The sequence below is a fragment of the Triturus cristatus genome, chromosome 5_2 (genome assembly GCF_964204655.1).
Source record: "Triturus cristatus chromosome 5_2, aTriCri1.1, whole genome shotgun sequence".
NCBI lineage: Eukaryota > Metazoa > Chordata > Amphibia > Caudata > Salamandridae > Triturus > Triturus cristatus.
Window position 1 is genome coordinate 1,090,831,537 of NC_140588.1, and position 17,114 is coordinate 1,090,848,650.

General features: G+C 49.9%; 1 protein-coding gene across 2 annotated transcripts in view; it reads left to right on the top strand.

Annotated features, from left to right (window-relative positions):
* The window catches only part of LOC146829731 (uncharacterized), a 170,483-nt gene that overhangs the window by 96,993 nt on the left and 56,376 nt on the right, over positions 1-17,114 (top strand). For both annotated transcript variants that reach the window (XM_085608453.1, XM_085608454.1), the window contains exon 7: positions 6,744-6,814. In XM_085608453.1, the coding sequence (XP_085464579.1) occupies positions 6,744-6,814 (71 nt within the window). The remainder of the gene's footprint in view (positions 1-6,743; positions 6,815-17,114) is intronic.

Sequence of the window (17,114 nt, forward strand, 5' to 3'; positions counted from 1 at the left end):
AGGCACCATGCTTCGGTTTGGGTCTTTCCTTTTAGTGCATCTCTGAACCGTTAGCCCTGGGACGCCTCTTTGAATGCAGCCGTACACTTTATAAATCGTGTTGTATAGTATAGGGTGGTTCATAGCAATGTGGCTGTAGGTACAGTCTGCAGTATTACCATGCTGTATCCATGCCGCCACCATGTGCTCACGGAGTGCCTGGGCAATAGGGCAATAAGGCAGAGAGAGACTTCAGTCATTCACTGAAGGTCGGCTGGGCCAGTCTGCCCTTTGAAGCTTCACAGACCCAGGCCTAGCATCTTACAGTTCAGTCTTTGTTACCCCAGGATATCTTATGTGAAGAAGAGCAGATCCTTTGGTCTGTGCTAAAGTTTGGGCTCGCTGGCGTTGAGGCTTCACCTTCGTCCAGGTACCTTCTTTCAAAGACCAGAAACAGATCCCCCTATAGGATCAAACACAAGCCTGAGTTCCTGTGAGGCAAACCTGCAGAAAGGTCTCATCTGACACGTACATTGTCTCCTGGAAGCCATCGATGGAAGAGTGAAGGTCACTCACTCGCATAGTGCGGGTATTCACACAACCTGCCTGCTGTTGCGACTCATCGGAGGTGAGCTCGATCCCTGTTGCCAGCTATCCAGCGGCCTCGAGGGTGCTTGCTGAAAGATCTGGGGAGTGTGGACAGGAGGACCATTTCTTTTCTCAGCCATCCTTTAGGTTTTACGGCGTTTGTCAACAGACGACTGCAAGTTGCAAGCTTCAATGCTCCAGCGCCCATGAGTACCCTGTCTGTAGGTGGCATCCATACATTCATAAACGTCTGACCTTATTTCAGGGTTTAAGCATGGGCTTTAGGTTCAATAGCTTTCGGAAGTACCTATGTCTATGCACAGCTCGACAGCAGCAAGTCACCAGACTTCAAAGACACTTTATCTTCTAGACCTTGGTCGACTTCCTGGACTTCAACTCCACTTTACCAGCCGGAGGATCTTCATATGCAGGTGAAGAAGATATGAGTGTGTGAGATTATTTGTTCTCAAGCGAGATGGCTCCGTAAAGAATATGAAACGAGTGTCAAAGACAAAGGGCTTTTGAGGATCCTCTCAAAGTCTTCAATTTCACACCATGGTGATCCTGGTGATACCCATAGGCAGCATCTTTTCATTGCACTTTCGGACCCAACCTCACGTTGGGACAAGAACATGACTCCTAGGCGGGTGCCATGCAGGTAAGTAAGTGCTGCCTAACCTTGCTTGTTCTGATTACATCCATCCTAGCACTCTGCAGCTTGGCTTTTCTACTTAAAAAAAAAAATGTTTTTAGAAGTTTTATACAGGTGTGTACAAGACCCAGGACTGCAAGAGCACATCCGCGTTTATATAGTTTATTATACATTGTAGACTAAAGATACATATGAAAAGCAGTACCACGCGTTCTTACAGACATAATAAGTGGACACCAAGACTGCCTGCAGTGTTGATGCTTCACACATTTCAGAAATGTTGGCTCAAGATTAACAGTGATCAAACGATGCATGACGGGTGTAGTGCATCCTTGTGTACACACTTCCTTGGTTCTTATTCAGAATTTGGATCACGTATCCTTGTGTTCTGTACCATTGTTAGGACCAGAAAACCAATAAAATGATCCCATATTCTGAGTATTTATGGAAGGAGCTTCAATGTCTCCAGGATTACAGAACAGGTACATGACCCCTCACCACCTACACACAGTGTAAGGATTCCAATAGGTTTATCAAGATGGACCCAGAGTAGTGAGAGTGCATGCATATCCTGCAGAGAATCCAAGAGTGCTCGTGCATCTCCCGCAGAGGATCCAAGAGTGCCCGTACATCTCCCGAAGGAAAAGAGTGCCCGTGCATCTCCCGCAGAGAATCAACGAGTGCTCATGCATCTCCTGCAGAGAATCCAAGAGTGCCCGTGCATCTCCCGCAGAGAATCAAAGAGTGCTCATGCATCTCCCGCAGACAGAGAGTGCCCGTGCATCTCCTGTACAGAACCAAAGTGTGCTCATGCATCTCCCGCAGAGGATCCAAGAGTGCCCGTACATCTCCCGCAGGAAAAGAGTGCCCGTGCATCTCCCGCAGAGAATCAACGAGTGCTCATGCATCTCCTACAGAGAATCAGAGTGCCCATGCATCTCCCGCAGACAGAGAGTGCCCGTGCATCTCCTGTACAGAACCAAAGTGTGCTCATGCATCTCCTGCGGAGAATCCAAGAGTGCTCGTGCATCTCAGAGGATCCAAGAGTGCCCGTGCATCTCCCGCAGAGAACCAAAGAGTGCCCGTGCACATCCTACAGAGAATCCAAGAGTGCTCGTGCATCTCCCGCAGAGGATCCAAGAGTGCCCGTACATCTCCCGCAGGAAAAGAGTGCCCGTGCATCTCCCGCAGAGAATCAACGAGTGCTCATGCATCTCCTACAGAGAATCAGAGTGCCCATGCATCTCCCGCAGACAGAGAGTGCCCGTGCATCTCCTGTACAGAACCAAAGTGTGCTCATGCATCTCCTGCGGAGAATCCAAGAGTGCTCGTGCATCTCAGAGGATCCAAGAGTGCCCGTGCATCTCCCGCAGAGAACCAAAGAGTGCCCGTGCACATCCTACAGAGAATCCAAGAGTGCTCGTGCATCTCCCGCAGAGGATCCAAGAGTGCCCGTACATCTCCCGCAGGAAAAGAGTGCCCGTGCATCTCCCGCAGAGAATCAACGAGTGCTCATGCATCTCCTACAGAGAATCAGAGTGCCCATGCATCTCCCGCAGACAGAGAGTGCCCGTGCATCTCCTGTACAGAACCAAAGTGTGCTCATGCATCTCCTGCGGAGAATCCAAGAGTGCTCGTGCATCTCAGAGGATCCAAGAGTGCCCGTGCATCTCCCGCAGAGAACCAAAGAGTGCCCGTGCACATCCTACAGAGAATCCAAGAGTGCTCGTGCATCTCCCGCAGAGGATCCAAGAGTGCCCGTACATCTCCCGCAGGAAAAGAGTGCCCGTGCATCTCCCGCAGAGAATCAACGAGTGCTCATGCATCTCCTACAGAGAATCAGAGTGCCCATGCATCTCCCGCAGACAGAGTGCCCATGCATTTCCTGTACAGAACCAAAGTGTGCTCATGCATCTCCTGCGGAGAATCCAAGAGCGCTCGTGCATCTCCTGCAGAGAACCAAAGTGTGCCTGTGCATCTCCTGCAGAGAATCCAAGAGTGCTCCTGCATCTCCCGCAGAGGATCAAAGAGTGTCTGTGCATCTCCTGCAGAGAATCCAAGAGTACTCGTGCATCTCCCGCAGAGGATCCATGAGTGCTGATGCGTCTGCCGCAGAGGATCCAACAGTGCCCGTGCATTTCCTACAGAGGATCCAAGAGTGCTTGTGCATCTCCCGCAGAGGATCCAAGAGTGCTCGTGCATCTCCTGCAGAGAACCAAAGTGTGCCTGTGCATCTCCTGCAGAGAATCCAAGAGTGCTTGTGCCTCTCCCGCAGAGGATCCAAGAGTGCTCGTGCATCTCCCGCAGAGGATCCAAGAGTGCTAATGCATCTCCTGTAGAGGATCCAAGAGTGCTTGTGCATCTCCCACAGAGAACCAAAGAGTGCCCGTGCATCTCCAACAGAGAATCCAAGAGTGCTTGTGCATCTCCTGCAGAGAATCCAAGAGTGCTTGTGCGTCTCCCGCAGAGGATCTAAGAGTGTCTGTGCATCTCCTGCAGAGAATCCAAGAGTACTCGTGCATCTCCCGCAGAGGATCCAAGAGTGCTTGTGCGTCTCCCGCAGAGGATCTAAGAGTGCCCATGCCTCACCTACAGAGAATCCAAGAGTGCCTGTGCATCTTCCGCAGAGAATCGGAGAGTGCCTGTGCATCTCCCACATAGAATCAAAGAGTACATGTGTGTCTCCCTCAGAGAATCAGAGTGCCTGTGCATCTCCCTCAGAGAATCAAAGAGTGCCCTGCATCTCCCATGTGCTCTGCATCTCCCACAGAGAATCAAAGAGTGCCCGGTCATCTCAAGTTCTGGTGGCTCCTCAGCAGATATGGTCCCCTCAGGTGGACCCACAATTCTTCAGACCTACCTCGTCCTCATCCTTCCACCTTAGGCGCTGTCCTAGGACAGCCTGGTGGCTCCTTAGCAGATATTGTCCCTCAGGTGCACCCCACAGTTCTTCAGACTTACCTCGTTCTCATCCTTCCACCTTAGGCACTGTCCTAGGACAGCCTGGTGGCTCCTCAGCAGACATGGTCCCCTCAAGTAGACCCCACATTTCTTCCAGCCACTAGAAGCATAGAGCCGCCCTCCCAGGAATCAATACGAAAAGGTACAAGGTCAAGTTAGGTAACTTTTATTATAATAGCATTGTAACAACAGATAGTAATAAATCTGCCCTGAAAACAAATGTTATTAAAAAAAGATGTTTGGAGTTAGACCATACGTGTATCAGTTTGTAGATGTAGTTGAGCTTATATAGCGCACAGCTACCCGCAGTGGGTTTCCCAGCGCTTGCTTAGGGAACCCGTCCTGGTATTCCCCTGTGAGATAGCAGGGTATCCACAAGGTGAAAGTCAGGCATCCCGCCGCGAGGGGCCGTTGTGGAGATTAAGCAAGCTATTGCCCAGAGTCGCAGAGTGTGAACCCGTGAGTCGAGGAGGCACCGGGGTGAGAATTATCGAGTCCGTGGAATTTTTAGCCCAAGACCCGCCGAGGCGGGGAATTGAACCCTGGTCCAGGACCGATCTCAGCTTCTGGGTCTGCCGCCTCTAACCCCTGAGCCACACTTCTCCACATTTGTATTAAGAATTTCACATAAGACATAGGTTGTAAGGGTGAAAAACGGTGCTTGGGTGTGAAGGCGATCACACGGTGCAAGCAATGACACAAAAACGTACAGCCGGGTGATGGCGACCAAGGTAACATGACAACGATACACAAAATATACAAAGCTGCAAGGCATCATGGGGTCTGCAAGCTGCCCCCAACCTGACAGTGGGCTGTGGTGCGTCTGTACGCTGGAGGCATCCTGGCCGTGGGCTGTGGTGGGTCTGTAAGCTGGAGGGATGCAGGCAGTGGGCTGTGGTGAATCTGTAAGCTGCAGGGATCCTGGCCATAGGCTGTGGTGCGTCTGTACGCTGGAGGCATCCTGACCATGGGCTGTGGGGCGTCTGTAAGCTGTACCCAACCAGGCAGTGGGCTGTGGTGCGTCTGTACGCTGGAGGCATCCTGGCCATGGGCTGTGGGGCGTCTGTAAGCTGTACCCAACCTGGCAGTGGGCTGTGGTGCGTCTGTAAATTGCAGTGTGTGTTGTGCACCTGTAAGCTACAGGCATCCTGGCAGTGGGCTCTTGTGGGTATATAAGCTGCAGGCATCCTGGCAGTGGGCTGTGGTGGGTCTGTAAGTTGCAGGCATCCTGGCAGTTGGCGGTGATGCGTCTGCAAGCTGCAGGTATCTTGGCAGTGGGCTGGGGTGGGTCTGTATGCTGAAGGCATCCTGGCAGTGGGCTGTGGTGGGTCTGTATGATGAAGGCATCCTGGCAGTGGGCTGTGGTGGGTCTGTATGCTGGAGGCATCCTGGCAGTGGGCTGGGGTGGGTCTCTAAGCTGCAGTCATCATGGCAGTGGGCTGTGGTGCGTCTGTAGGCTGCAGGCATCTTGGCAGGAAGCTGTGGTGGGTCTGTACGCTGGAGGCATCCTTGCCGTGGTGCGTCTGTAAGCTGCAGGCATCCTGGCAGTGGACTGTGGTCAGTCTGTAAGCTGGAGCCATTCTGTCAGTAGGCTGTAATGGGTCTGAAAGCTGCAGGCATCCTGGCAGTGGACTGTGGTGGGTCTGTAAGCTGCAGGCATCCTGGCAGTGGGCTGCGGTGGGTCTGTAAGCTGCAGGTATACTGGCAGTGGGCTGTGGTGCATCTGTGATTGATTGATTTATGAATTTATAAAGCGTGTGTTTGCCGATGGGCGTCTTGGCGCTGGGTAGATGCAGAGAATACCAGGGATCTGTCAAGACTTGGGTCTAACTAGAAGAAAACAGCCAGGTTTTTACCTCTTTCCTGAATGAAAGCATAGAAGGGCTGTGGTGTGTCTGTACACTGGAGGCATCCTGGCAGTGGGCTGTGGGGGGTCTGTAAGCTGCAGACATCCTGGCAGTGGGCTGTGGTGGGTCTGTAAGCTGGGGCCATTCTGTCAGTAGGCTGTGGTGGGTCTGTAAGCTGCAGGCATCCTGTAAGTGGGCTGTAGTTGGTCTGTACGCTGGAGGCATCCTGGCAGTGGGCTGTGGTGGGTCTGTACGCTGGAGGTATACTGGTACTAGGCTGTGGTGCTTCTGTAAGCTTCAGGCATCCTGGCAGTGGGCTGTGGTGGGTCTGTAAGCTGCAGGCGTCCTGGTGGTGGGCTGTAGTGGGTCTGTAAGCTGAGGCATCCTGGTATTGCACTATAGTGGGTCTGTAAGCTTCAAACATCATGACAGTTGGCTGTGGTGGGTCTGTAACCTGCAGGCATCCTGACAGTGGGCTGTGATGGGTCTGTACGCTGGAGGGATGCAGGCAGTGGGCTGTGGTGGGTCTGTACGCTGGAGGCATGCTGGCAGCGGACTGTGGTGGATCTGTAAGCTGGATGTGCACGGTGGTCTGTTTGGGTCTGTTACATGTAAATGTACAGTGGCATCCAGGGGCCTGTAAGTGATATGTACTCAGTGGGCTCTCCAGTTCTCTCCCAGAGTTCTCTCTCACATTTACCACTTCCTGTTTCCAGACATCCTGGACTGCTCTGAGCTGCACGTGGTCCTGAGGCTGGTGCTGAAGGCGGGAAACTTCATGAATGCGGTGAGTGTGCGAGGTCTTCTCACATGTACACACACCAGCAGTGCTCTGTGTCACCCTCACACCCTGTGTGCACCGCTCACCCTCCTGGAAACACCTCCTCATACTCTGCGTACACTTACTTATCCCCTGTATACACCCCCACACCATGTATACACACCCCTCCCCTGTACACACCTCCAAACCACTCTGTGTACGCCTCCTGTATACACCCCATCCCTCTGTATACCTCAGCCCATGTATACACCTCCTGTATACATAGAGTACACCTCAGCCCATGTATACACCTCTTCTCCCCTCTGTATACCTCAGCCCATGTATACACCTCCTGTATACACAGAGTACACCTCAGCCCATGTATACACCTCTTCATTCCTCTGTATACACCTCCTCACTCCTCTGTATACCTCAGCCCATGTAAACACCTCTTCACTCCTGTGTATACCTCAGCCCAAGTATACACCTCCTGTATAGATAGAATACACCTCAGCCAATGTATACACCTCTTCTCCCCTCTGTACACCTCAGCCCATGTGTATACACCTCTTCTCCCCTCTGTACACCTCAGCCCATGTATACATCTCATGCATACATAGAGTACACCTCAGCCCATGTATACACCTCTTCTCCCTTCTGTACACCTCAGCCCATGTTTACACATTCTCCTCTCGGTATACTCTTCCTCGTCCCCTGTATACACCCCTCATGCCACTGTATACACCTCTTTACTCCCCTATATACACCACTGCACACATCACCCCATGTATACACCTCGTCTCCTCTCTATATACTCTTCCTCCCCCCCCCTCTATACACCACCTCACTCCTCTCTATACACCTCTTCACTCCCCTGTATACACCTCTTCACTACTCTGTATACACCTCCTCACTCCTCTGTATACCTCAGCCCATGTATACACCTCTTCACTCCTCTGTATACACCTCTTCACTCCCCTGTATACAATTCTTCACTCCTCTGAATACCTCAGCCCATGTATACACCACTTCACTCCCCTGTATACACCTCTTCACTCCTCTGTATACCTCAGCCCATGTATACACCTCTTCACTCCTCTGTATACACCTCTTCACTCCCCTGTATACACCTCTTCACTCCCTGTATACAGCTCTTCACTCCTCTGAATACCTCAGCCCATGTATACACCTCCTCACTCCTCTGTATACCTCAGCCCATGTATACACCTCTTCACTCCTCTGTATACACCTCTTCACTCCTCTGTATACCTCAGCCCATGTATACACCTCTTCACTCCTCTGTATACACCTCCTCACTCCTCTGTATACCGCAGCCCATGTATACACCTCCTCACTCCTCTGTATACACCTCTTCACTCCTCTGTATACCTCAGCCCATGTATACACCTCTTCACTCCTCTGTATACACCTCCTCACTCCTCTGTATACCTCAGCCCATGTATACACCTCTTCACTCCTCTGTATACACCTCTTCACTCCTCTGTATACCTCAGCCCATGCATACACCTCTTCACTCCCCTGTATACAACTCTTCACTCCCCTGTATGCAACTCTTCACTCCTCTGAATACCTCAGCCCATGTATACACCTCTTCACTCCCCTGTATACACCTCTTCACTCCTCTGTATACACCTCTTCACTCCTCTGTAAACCTCAGCCCATGTATACACCTCTTCACTCCCCTGTATACACCTCTTCACTCCCCTGTATACACCTCTTCACTCCTCTGTATACACCTCTTCACTCCCCTGTATACATCTCTTCACTCCTCTGTATACACCTCCTCACTCCTCTGTATACCGCAGCCCATGTATACACCTCCTCACTCCTCTGTATACCTCAGCCCATGTATACACGTCTTCACTCCTCTGTATACACCTCTTCACTCCCCTGTATACACCTCTTCACTCCCCTGTATACACCTATTCACTTCTCTGTATACACCTCCTCACTCCTCTGTATACCGCAGCCCATGTATACACCTCCTCACTCCTCTGTATACCTCAGCCCATGTATACACCTCTTTACTCCTCTGTATACACCTCTTCACTCCCATGCATACACCTCTTAACTCCTCTGTATACACCTCTTCACTCCTCTGTATACCTCAGCCCATGTATACACTTCTTCACTCCTCTGTATACCTCAGTCCATGTATATACCTCCTCACTCCTCGGTATACACCTCTTCACTCCCCTGTATACACCTCTTCACTCCTCTGTATACACCTCTTCACTCCCCTGTATACACCTCTCCACTCCTCTGTATACACCTCTTCACTCCTCTGTATACCTCAGCCCATGCATACAACTCTTCACTCCTCTGTATACACCTCTTCACTCCTCTGTATACCTCAGCCCATGTATACACCTCCTCACTCCTCTGTATACCTCAGCCCATGTATACACCTCTTCACTCCTCTGTATACACCTCCTCACTCCTCTGTATACCTCAGCCCATGTATACACCTCCTCACTCCTCTGTATACCTCAGCCCATGTATACACTTCTTCACTCCTCTGTATACCGCAGCCCATGTATACACCTCTTCACTCCTCTGTATACCTCAGCCCATGTATACACCTCTTCACTCCTCTGTATACACCTCCTCACTCCTCTGTATACCTCAGCCCATGTATACACCTCTTCACTCCTGTGTATACCTCAGCCCATGTATACACCTCTTCACTCCTCTGTATACACCTCCTCACTCCTCTGTATACACCTCCTCACTCCTCTGTATACCTCAGCCCATGTATACACCTCCTCACTCCTCTGTATACACCTCCTCACTCCTCTGTATACACCTCCTCACTCCTCTGTATACCTCAGCCCATGTATACACCTCTTCACTCCTGTGTATACCTCAGCCCATGTATACACCTCTTCACTCCTCTGTATACACCTCCTCACTCCTCTGTATACACCTCCTCACTCCTCTGTATACACCTCCTCACTCCTCTGTATACCTCAGCCCATGTATACACCTCCTCACTCATACCTCAGCCCATGTATACACCTCTACACTCCTCTGTATACCTCAGCCCATGTATACACCTCTTCACTCCTCTGTATACACCTCCTCACTCCTCTGTATACCGCAGCCCATGTATACACCTCCTCACCCCTCTGTATACACCTCTCACTCCTCTGTATACCGCAGCCCATGTATACACCTCTTCACTCCTGTGTATACCTCAGCCCATGTATACACCTCCTCACTCCTCTGTATACCTCAGCCCATGTATACACCTCTTCACTCCTCTGTATACACCTCCTCACTCCTCTGTATACACCTCTCACTCCTCTGTATACCGCAGCCCATGTATACACCTCTTCACTCCTCTGTATACACCTCCTCACTCCTCTGTATACCGCAGCCCATGTATACACCTCCTCACCCCTCTGTATACACTTCTCACTCCTCTGTATACCGCAGCCCATGTATACACCTCTTCACTCCTGTGTATACCTCAGCCCATGTATACACCTCCTCACTCCTCTGTATACCTCAGCCCATGTATAAACCTCTTCATTCCTCTGTATACACCTCTTCACTCCTCTGTATACCTCAGCCCATGTATACACCTCTTCACTCCTCTGTATATACCTCCTCACTCCTCTGTATACCGCAGCCCATGTATACACCTCCTCACTCCTCTGTATACACCTCTTCACTCCCCTGTATACACCTCTTCACTCCTCTGTATACCTCAGCCCATGTATACACCTCTTCACTCCTCTGTATACACCTCCTCACTCCTCTGTATACCGCAGCCCATGTATACACCTCCTCACTCCTCTGTATACACCTCTTCACTCCTCTGTATACCTCAGCCCATGTATACACCTCTTCACTCCTCTGTATACACCTCCTCACTCCTCTGTATACCTCAGCCCATGTATACACCTCTTCACTCCTCTGTATACACCTCTTCACTCCTCTGTATACCTCAGCCCATGCATACACCTCTTCACTCCCCTGTATACAACTCTTCACTCCCCTGTATGCAACTCTTCACTCCTCTGAATACCTCAGCCCATGTATACACCTCTTCACTCCCCTGTATACACCTCTTCACTCCTCTGTATACACCTCTTCACTCCTCTGTAAACCTCAGCCCATGTATACACCTCTTCACTCCCCTGTATACACCTCTTCACTCCCCTGTATACACCTCTTCACTCCTCTGTATACACCTCTTCACTCCCCTGTATACATCTCTTCACTCCTCTGTATACACCTCCTCACTCCTCTGTATACCGCAGCCCATGTATACACCTCCTCACTCCTCTGTATACCTCAGCCCATGTATACACGTCTTCACTCCTCTGTATACACCTCTTCACTCCCCTGTATACACCTCTTCACTCCCCTGTATACACCTATTCACTTCTCTGTATACACCTCCTCACTCCTCTGTATACCGCAGCCCATGTATACACCTCCTCACTCCTCTGTATACCTCAGCCCATGTATACACCTCTTTACTCCTCTGTATACACCTCTTCACTCCCATGCATACACCTCTTAACTCCTCTGTATACACCTCTTCACTCCTCTGTATACCTCAGCCCATGTATACACTTCTTCACTCCTCTGTATACCTCAGTCCATGTATATACCTCCTCACTCCTCTGTATACACCTCTTCACTCCCCTGTATACACCTCTTCACTCCTCTGTATACACCTCTTCACTCCCCTGTATACACCTCTCCACTCCTCTGTATACACCTCTTCACTCCTCTGTATACCTCAGCCCATGCATACAACTCTTCACTCCTCTGTATACACCTCTTCACTCCTCTGTATACCTCAGCCCATGTATACACCTCCTCACTCCTCTGTATACCTCAGCCCATGTATACACCTCTTCACTCCTCTGTATACACCTCCTCACTCCTCTGTATACCTCAGCCCATGTATACACCTCCTCACTCCTCTGTATACCTCAGCCCATGTATACACTTCTTCACTCCTCTGTATACCGCAGCCCATGTATACACCTCTTCACTCCTCTGTATACCTCAGCCCATGTATACACCTCTTCACTCCTCTGTATACACCTCCTCACTCCTCTGTATACCTCAGCCCATGTATACACCTCTTCACTCCTGTGTATACCTCAGCCCATGTATACACCTCTTCACTCCTCTGTATACACCTCCTCACTCCTCTGTATACACCTCCTCACTCCTCTGTATACTTCAGCCCATGTATACACCTCCTCACTCCTCTGTATACACCTCCTCACTCCTCTGTATACACCTCCTCACTCCTCTGTATACCTCAGCCCATGTATACACCTCTTCACTCCTGTGTATACCTCAGCCCATGTATACACCTCTTCACTCCTCTGTATACACCTCCTCACTCCTCTGTATACACCTCCTCACTCCTCTGTATACACCTCCTCACTCCTCTGTATACCTCAGCCCATGTATACACCTCCTCACTCATACCTCAGCCCATGTATACACCTCTACACTCCTCTGTATACCTCAGCCCATGTATACACCTCTTCACTCCTCTGTATACACCTCCTCACTCCTCTGTATACCGCAGCCCATGTATACACCTCCTCACCCCTCTGTATACACCTCTCACTCCTCTGTATACCGCAGCCCATGTATACACCTCTTCCCTCCTGTGTATACCTCAGCCCATGTATACACCTCCTCACTCCTCTGTATACCTCAGCCCATGTATACACCTCTTCACTCCTCTGTATACACCTCCTCACTCCTCTGTATACACCTCTCACTCCTCTGTATACCGCAGCCCATGTATACACCTCTTCACTCCTCTGTATACACCTCCTCACTCCTCTGTATACCGCAGCCCATGTATACACCTCCTCACCCCTCTGTATACACTTCTCACTCCTCTGTATACCGCAGCCCATGTATACACCTCTTCACTCCTGTGTATACCTCAGCCCATGTATACACCTCCTCACTCCTCTGTATACCTCAGCCCATGTATAAACCTCTTCATTCCTCTGTATACACCTCTTCACTCCTCTGTATACCTCAGCCCATGTATACACCTCTTCACTCCTCTGTATATACCTCCTCACTCCTCTGTATACCGCAGCCCATGTATACACCTCCTCACTCCTCTGTATACACCTCTTCACTCCCCTGTATACACCTCTTCACTCCCCTGTATACAACTCTTCACTCCTCTGAATACCTCAGCCCATGTATACACCTCCTCACTCCTCTGTATACCTCAGCCCATGTATACACCTCTTCACTCCTCTGTATACACCTCTTCACTCCTCTGTATACCTCAGCCCATGTATACACCTCTTCACTCCTCTGTATACACCTCCTCACTCCTCTGTTTACCGCAGCCCATGTATACACCTCCTCACTCCTCTGCATACACCTCTTCACTCCTCCGTATACCTCAGCCCATGTATACACCTCTTCACTCCTCTGTATACACCTCCTCACTCCTCTGTATACCTCAGCCCATGCATACACCTCTTCACTCCCCTGTATACAACTCTTCACTCCCCTGTATACAACTCTTCGCTCCTCTGAATACCTCAGCCCATGTATACACCTCTTCACTCCCCTGTATACACCTCTTCACCCCTCTGTATACACCTCTTCACTCCTCTGTATACCTCAGCCCATGTATACACCTCTTCACTCCTCTGTATACACCTCTTCACTCCTCCGTATACCTCAGCCCATGTATACACCTCTTCACTCCTCTGTATACACCTCCTCACTCCTCTGTATACCTCAGCCCATGCATACACCTCTTCACTCCCCTGTATACAACTCTTCACTCCCCTGTATACAACTCTTCGCTCCTCTGAATACCTCAGCCCATGTATACACCTCTTCACTCCCCTGTATACACCTCTTCACCCCTCTGTATACACCTCTTCACTCCTCTGTATACCTCAGCCCATGTATACACCTCTTCACTCCTCTGTATACACCTCTTCACTCCTCTGTATACCTCAGCCCATGTATACACCTCTTCACTCCTCTGTATACACCTCTTCACTCCCCTGTATACACCTCTTCACTCCCCTGTATACACCTCTTCACTCCTCTGTATACACCTCTTCACTCCCCTGTATACACCTCTTCACTCCTCTGTATACACCTCCTCACTCCTCTGTATACCGCAGCCCATGTGTACACCTCCTCACTCCTCTGTATACCTCACCCATGTATACACCTCTTCACTCCTCTGTATACACCTCTTCACTCCCCTGTATACACCTCTTCACTCCTCTGTATACACCTCCTCACTCCTCTGTATACCGCAGCCCATGTATACACCTCCTCACTCCTCTGTATACCTCAGCCCATGTATACACCTCTTCACTCCTCTGTATACACCTCTTCACTCCCCTGTATACACCTCTTCACTCCTCTGTATACACCTCTTCACTCCTCTGTATACCTCAGCCCATGCATACACCTCTTCACTCCTCTGTATACACCTCTTCACTCCTCTGTATACCTCAGCCCATGTATACACTTCTTCACTCCTCTGTATACCTCAGTCCATGTATATACCTCCTCACTCCTCTGTATACACCTCTTCACTCCCCTGTATACACCTCTTCACTCCTCTGTATACACCTCTTCACTCCCCTGTATACACCTCTTCACTCCTCTGTATACACCTCTTCACTCCTCTGTATACCTCAGCCCATGCATACAACTCTTCGCTCCTCTGTATACCACCTCTTCACTCCTCTGTATACCTCAGCCCATGTATACACCTCCTCACTCCTCTGTATACCTCAGCCCATGTATAAACCTCTTCACTCCTCTGTATACACCTCCTCACTCCTCTGTATACCTCAGCCCATGTATACACCTCCTCACTCCTCTGTATACCTCAGCCCATGTATACACTTCTTCACTCCTCTGTATACCGCAGCCCATGTATACACCTCTTCACTCCTCTGTATACCTCAGCCCATGTATACACCTCTTCACTCCTCTGTATACACCTCCTCACTCCTCTGTATACCTCAGCCCATGTATACGCCTCTTCACTCCTGTGTATACCTCAGCCCATGTATACACCTCTTCACTCCTCTGTATACACCTCCTCACTCCTCTGTATACCGCAGCCCATGTATACACCTCTTCACTCCTCTGTATACACCTGCTCACTCCTCTGTATACACCTCCTCACTCCTCTGTATACCTCAGCCCATGTATACACCTCCTCACTCCTCTGTATACACCTCCTCACTCCTCTGTATACACCTCCTCACTCCTCTGTATACCGCAGCCCATGTATACACCTCTTCACGCCTGTGTATACCTCAGCCCATGTATACACCTCTTCACTCCTCTGTATACACCTCCTTACTCCTCTGTATACACCTCCTTACTCCTCTGTATACCTCAGCCCATGTATACACCTCCTCACTCCTCTGTATACCTCAGCCCATGTACACACCTCTTCACTCCTCTGTAAACACCTCCTCACTCCTCTGTATACCGCAGCCCATGTATACACCTCCTCACCCCTCTGTATACACCTCTGACTCCTCTGTATACCGCAGCCCATGTATACACCTCTTCACTCCTGTGTATACCTCAGCCCATGTATACACCTCCTCACTCCTCTGTATACCTCAGCCCATGTATACACCTCTTCACTCCTCTGTATACACCTCCTCACTCCTCTGTATACACCTCTCACTCCTCTGTATACCGCAGCCCATGTATACACCTCTTCACTCCTGTGTATACCTCAGCCCATGTATACACCTCCTCACTCCTCTGTATACCTCAGCCCATGTATACACCTCTTCACTCCTCTGTATACACCTCCTCACTCCTCTGTATACACCTCTCACTCCGCTGTATACCTCAGCCCATGTATACACCTCATCACTCCTCTGTATACACCTCCTCAGTCCTCTGTATACACCTCTCACTCCTCTGTATACCGCAGCCCATGTATACACCTCTTCACTCCTCTGTATACACCTCCTCACTCCTCTGTATACACCTCTCACTCCTCTGTATACCGCAGCCCATGTATACACCTCTTCACTCCTCTGTATACACCTCTCACTCCTCTGTATACCGCAGCCCATGTATACACCTCCTCACTCCTCTGTATACACCTCTCACTCCTCTGTATACCTCAGCCCATGTATACACCTCTTGACTCCTCTGTATACACCTCTTCACTCCTCTGTATACACCTCTTCACTCCCCTGTATACACCTCTTCACTCCCCTGTATACACCTCTTCACTCCTCTGTATACACCTCTTCACTCCTCTGTATACCGCAGCCCATGTATACACCTCTTCACTCCTCTGTATACACCTCTTGACTCCTCTGTATACACCTCTTCACTCCTCTGTATACCTCAGCCATGCATACACCTCTTCACTCCTCTGTATACACCTCTTCACTCCTCTGTATACACCTCTTCACTCCTCTGTATACACCTCTTCACTCCTCTGTATACACCTCTTCACTCCCCTGTATACACCTCTTCACTCCTCTGTATACACCTCTTCACTCCTCTGTATACACCTCTTCACTCCTCTGTATACATCTCTTCACTCCTCTGTATACACCTCTTCACTCCTCTGTATACACCTCTTCACTCCTCTGTATACACCTCGTCACTCCTCTGTATACACCTCTTCACTCCTCTGTATACACCTCTTCACTCCTCTGTATACACCTCTTCACTCCTCTGTATACATCTCTTCACTCCTCTGTATACACCTCTTCACTCCTCTGTATACCTCAGCCCATGTATACACCTCTTCACTCCTCTGTATACATCTCTTCACTCCTCTGTATACACCTCTTCACTCCCCTGTATACACCTCTTCACTCCCCTGTATACACCTCTTCACTCCTCTGTATACACCTCTTCACTCCTCTGTATACAACTCTTCACTCCTCTGTATACACCTCTTCACTCCTCTGTATACACCTCTTCACTCCTCTGTATACATCTCTTCACTCCTCTGTATACACCTCTTCACTCCTCTGTATACCTCAGCCCATGTATACACCTACACCTCTTCACTCCTCTGTATACACCTCTTCACTCCTCTGTATACACCTCTTCACTCCCCTGTATACACCTCTTCACTCCTCTGTATACACCTCTTCACTCCTCTGTATACACCTTTTCACTCCTCTGTATACACCTCTTCACTCCTCTGTATACACCTCATCACTCCTCTGTATACACCTCATCACTCCTCTGTATACACCTCTTCACTCCTCTGTATACACCTCTTCACTCCTCTGTATACACCTCTTCACTCCTCTGT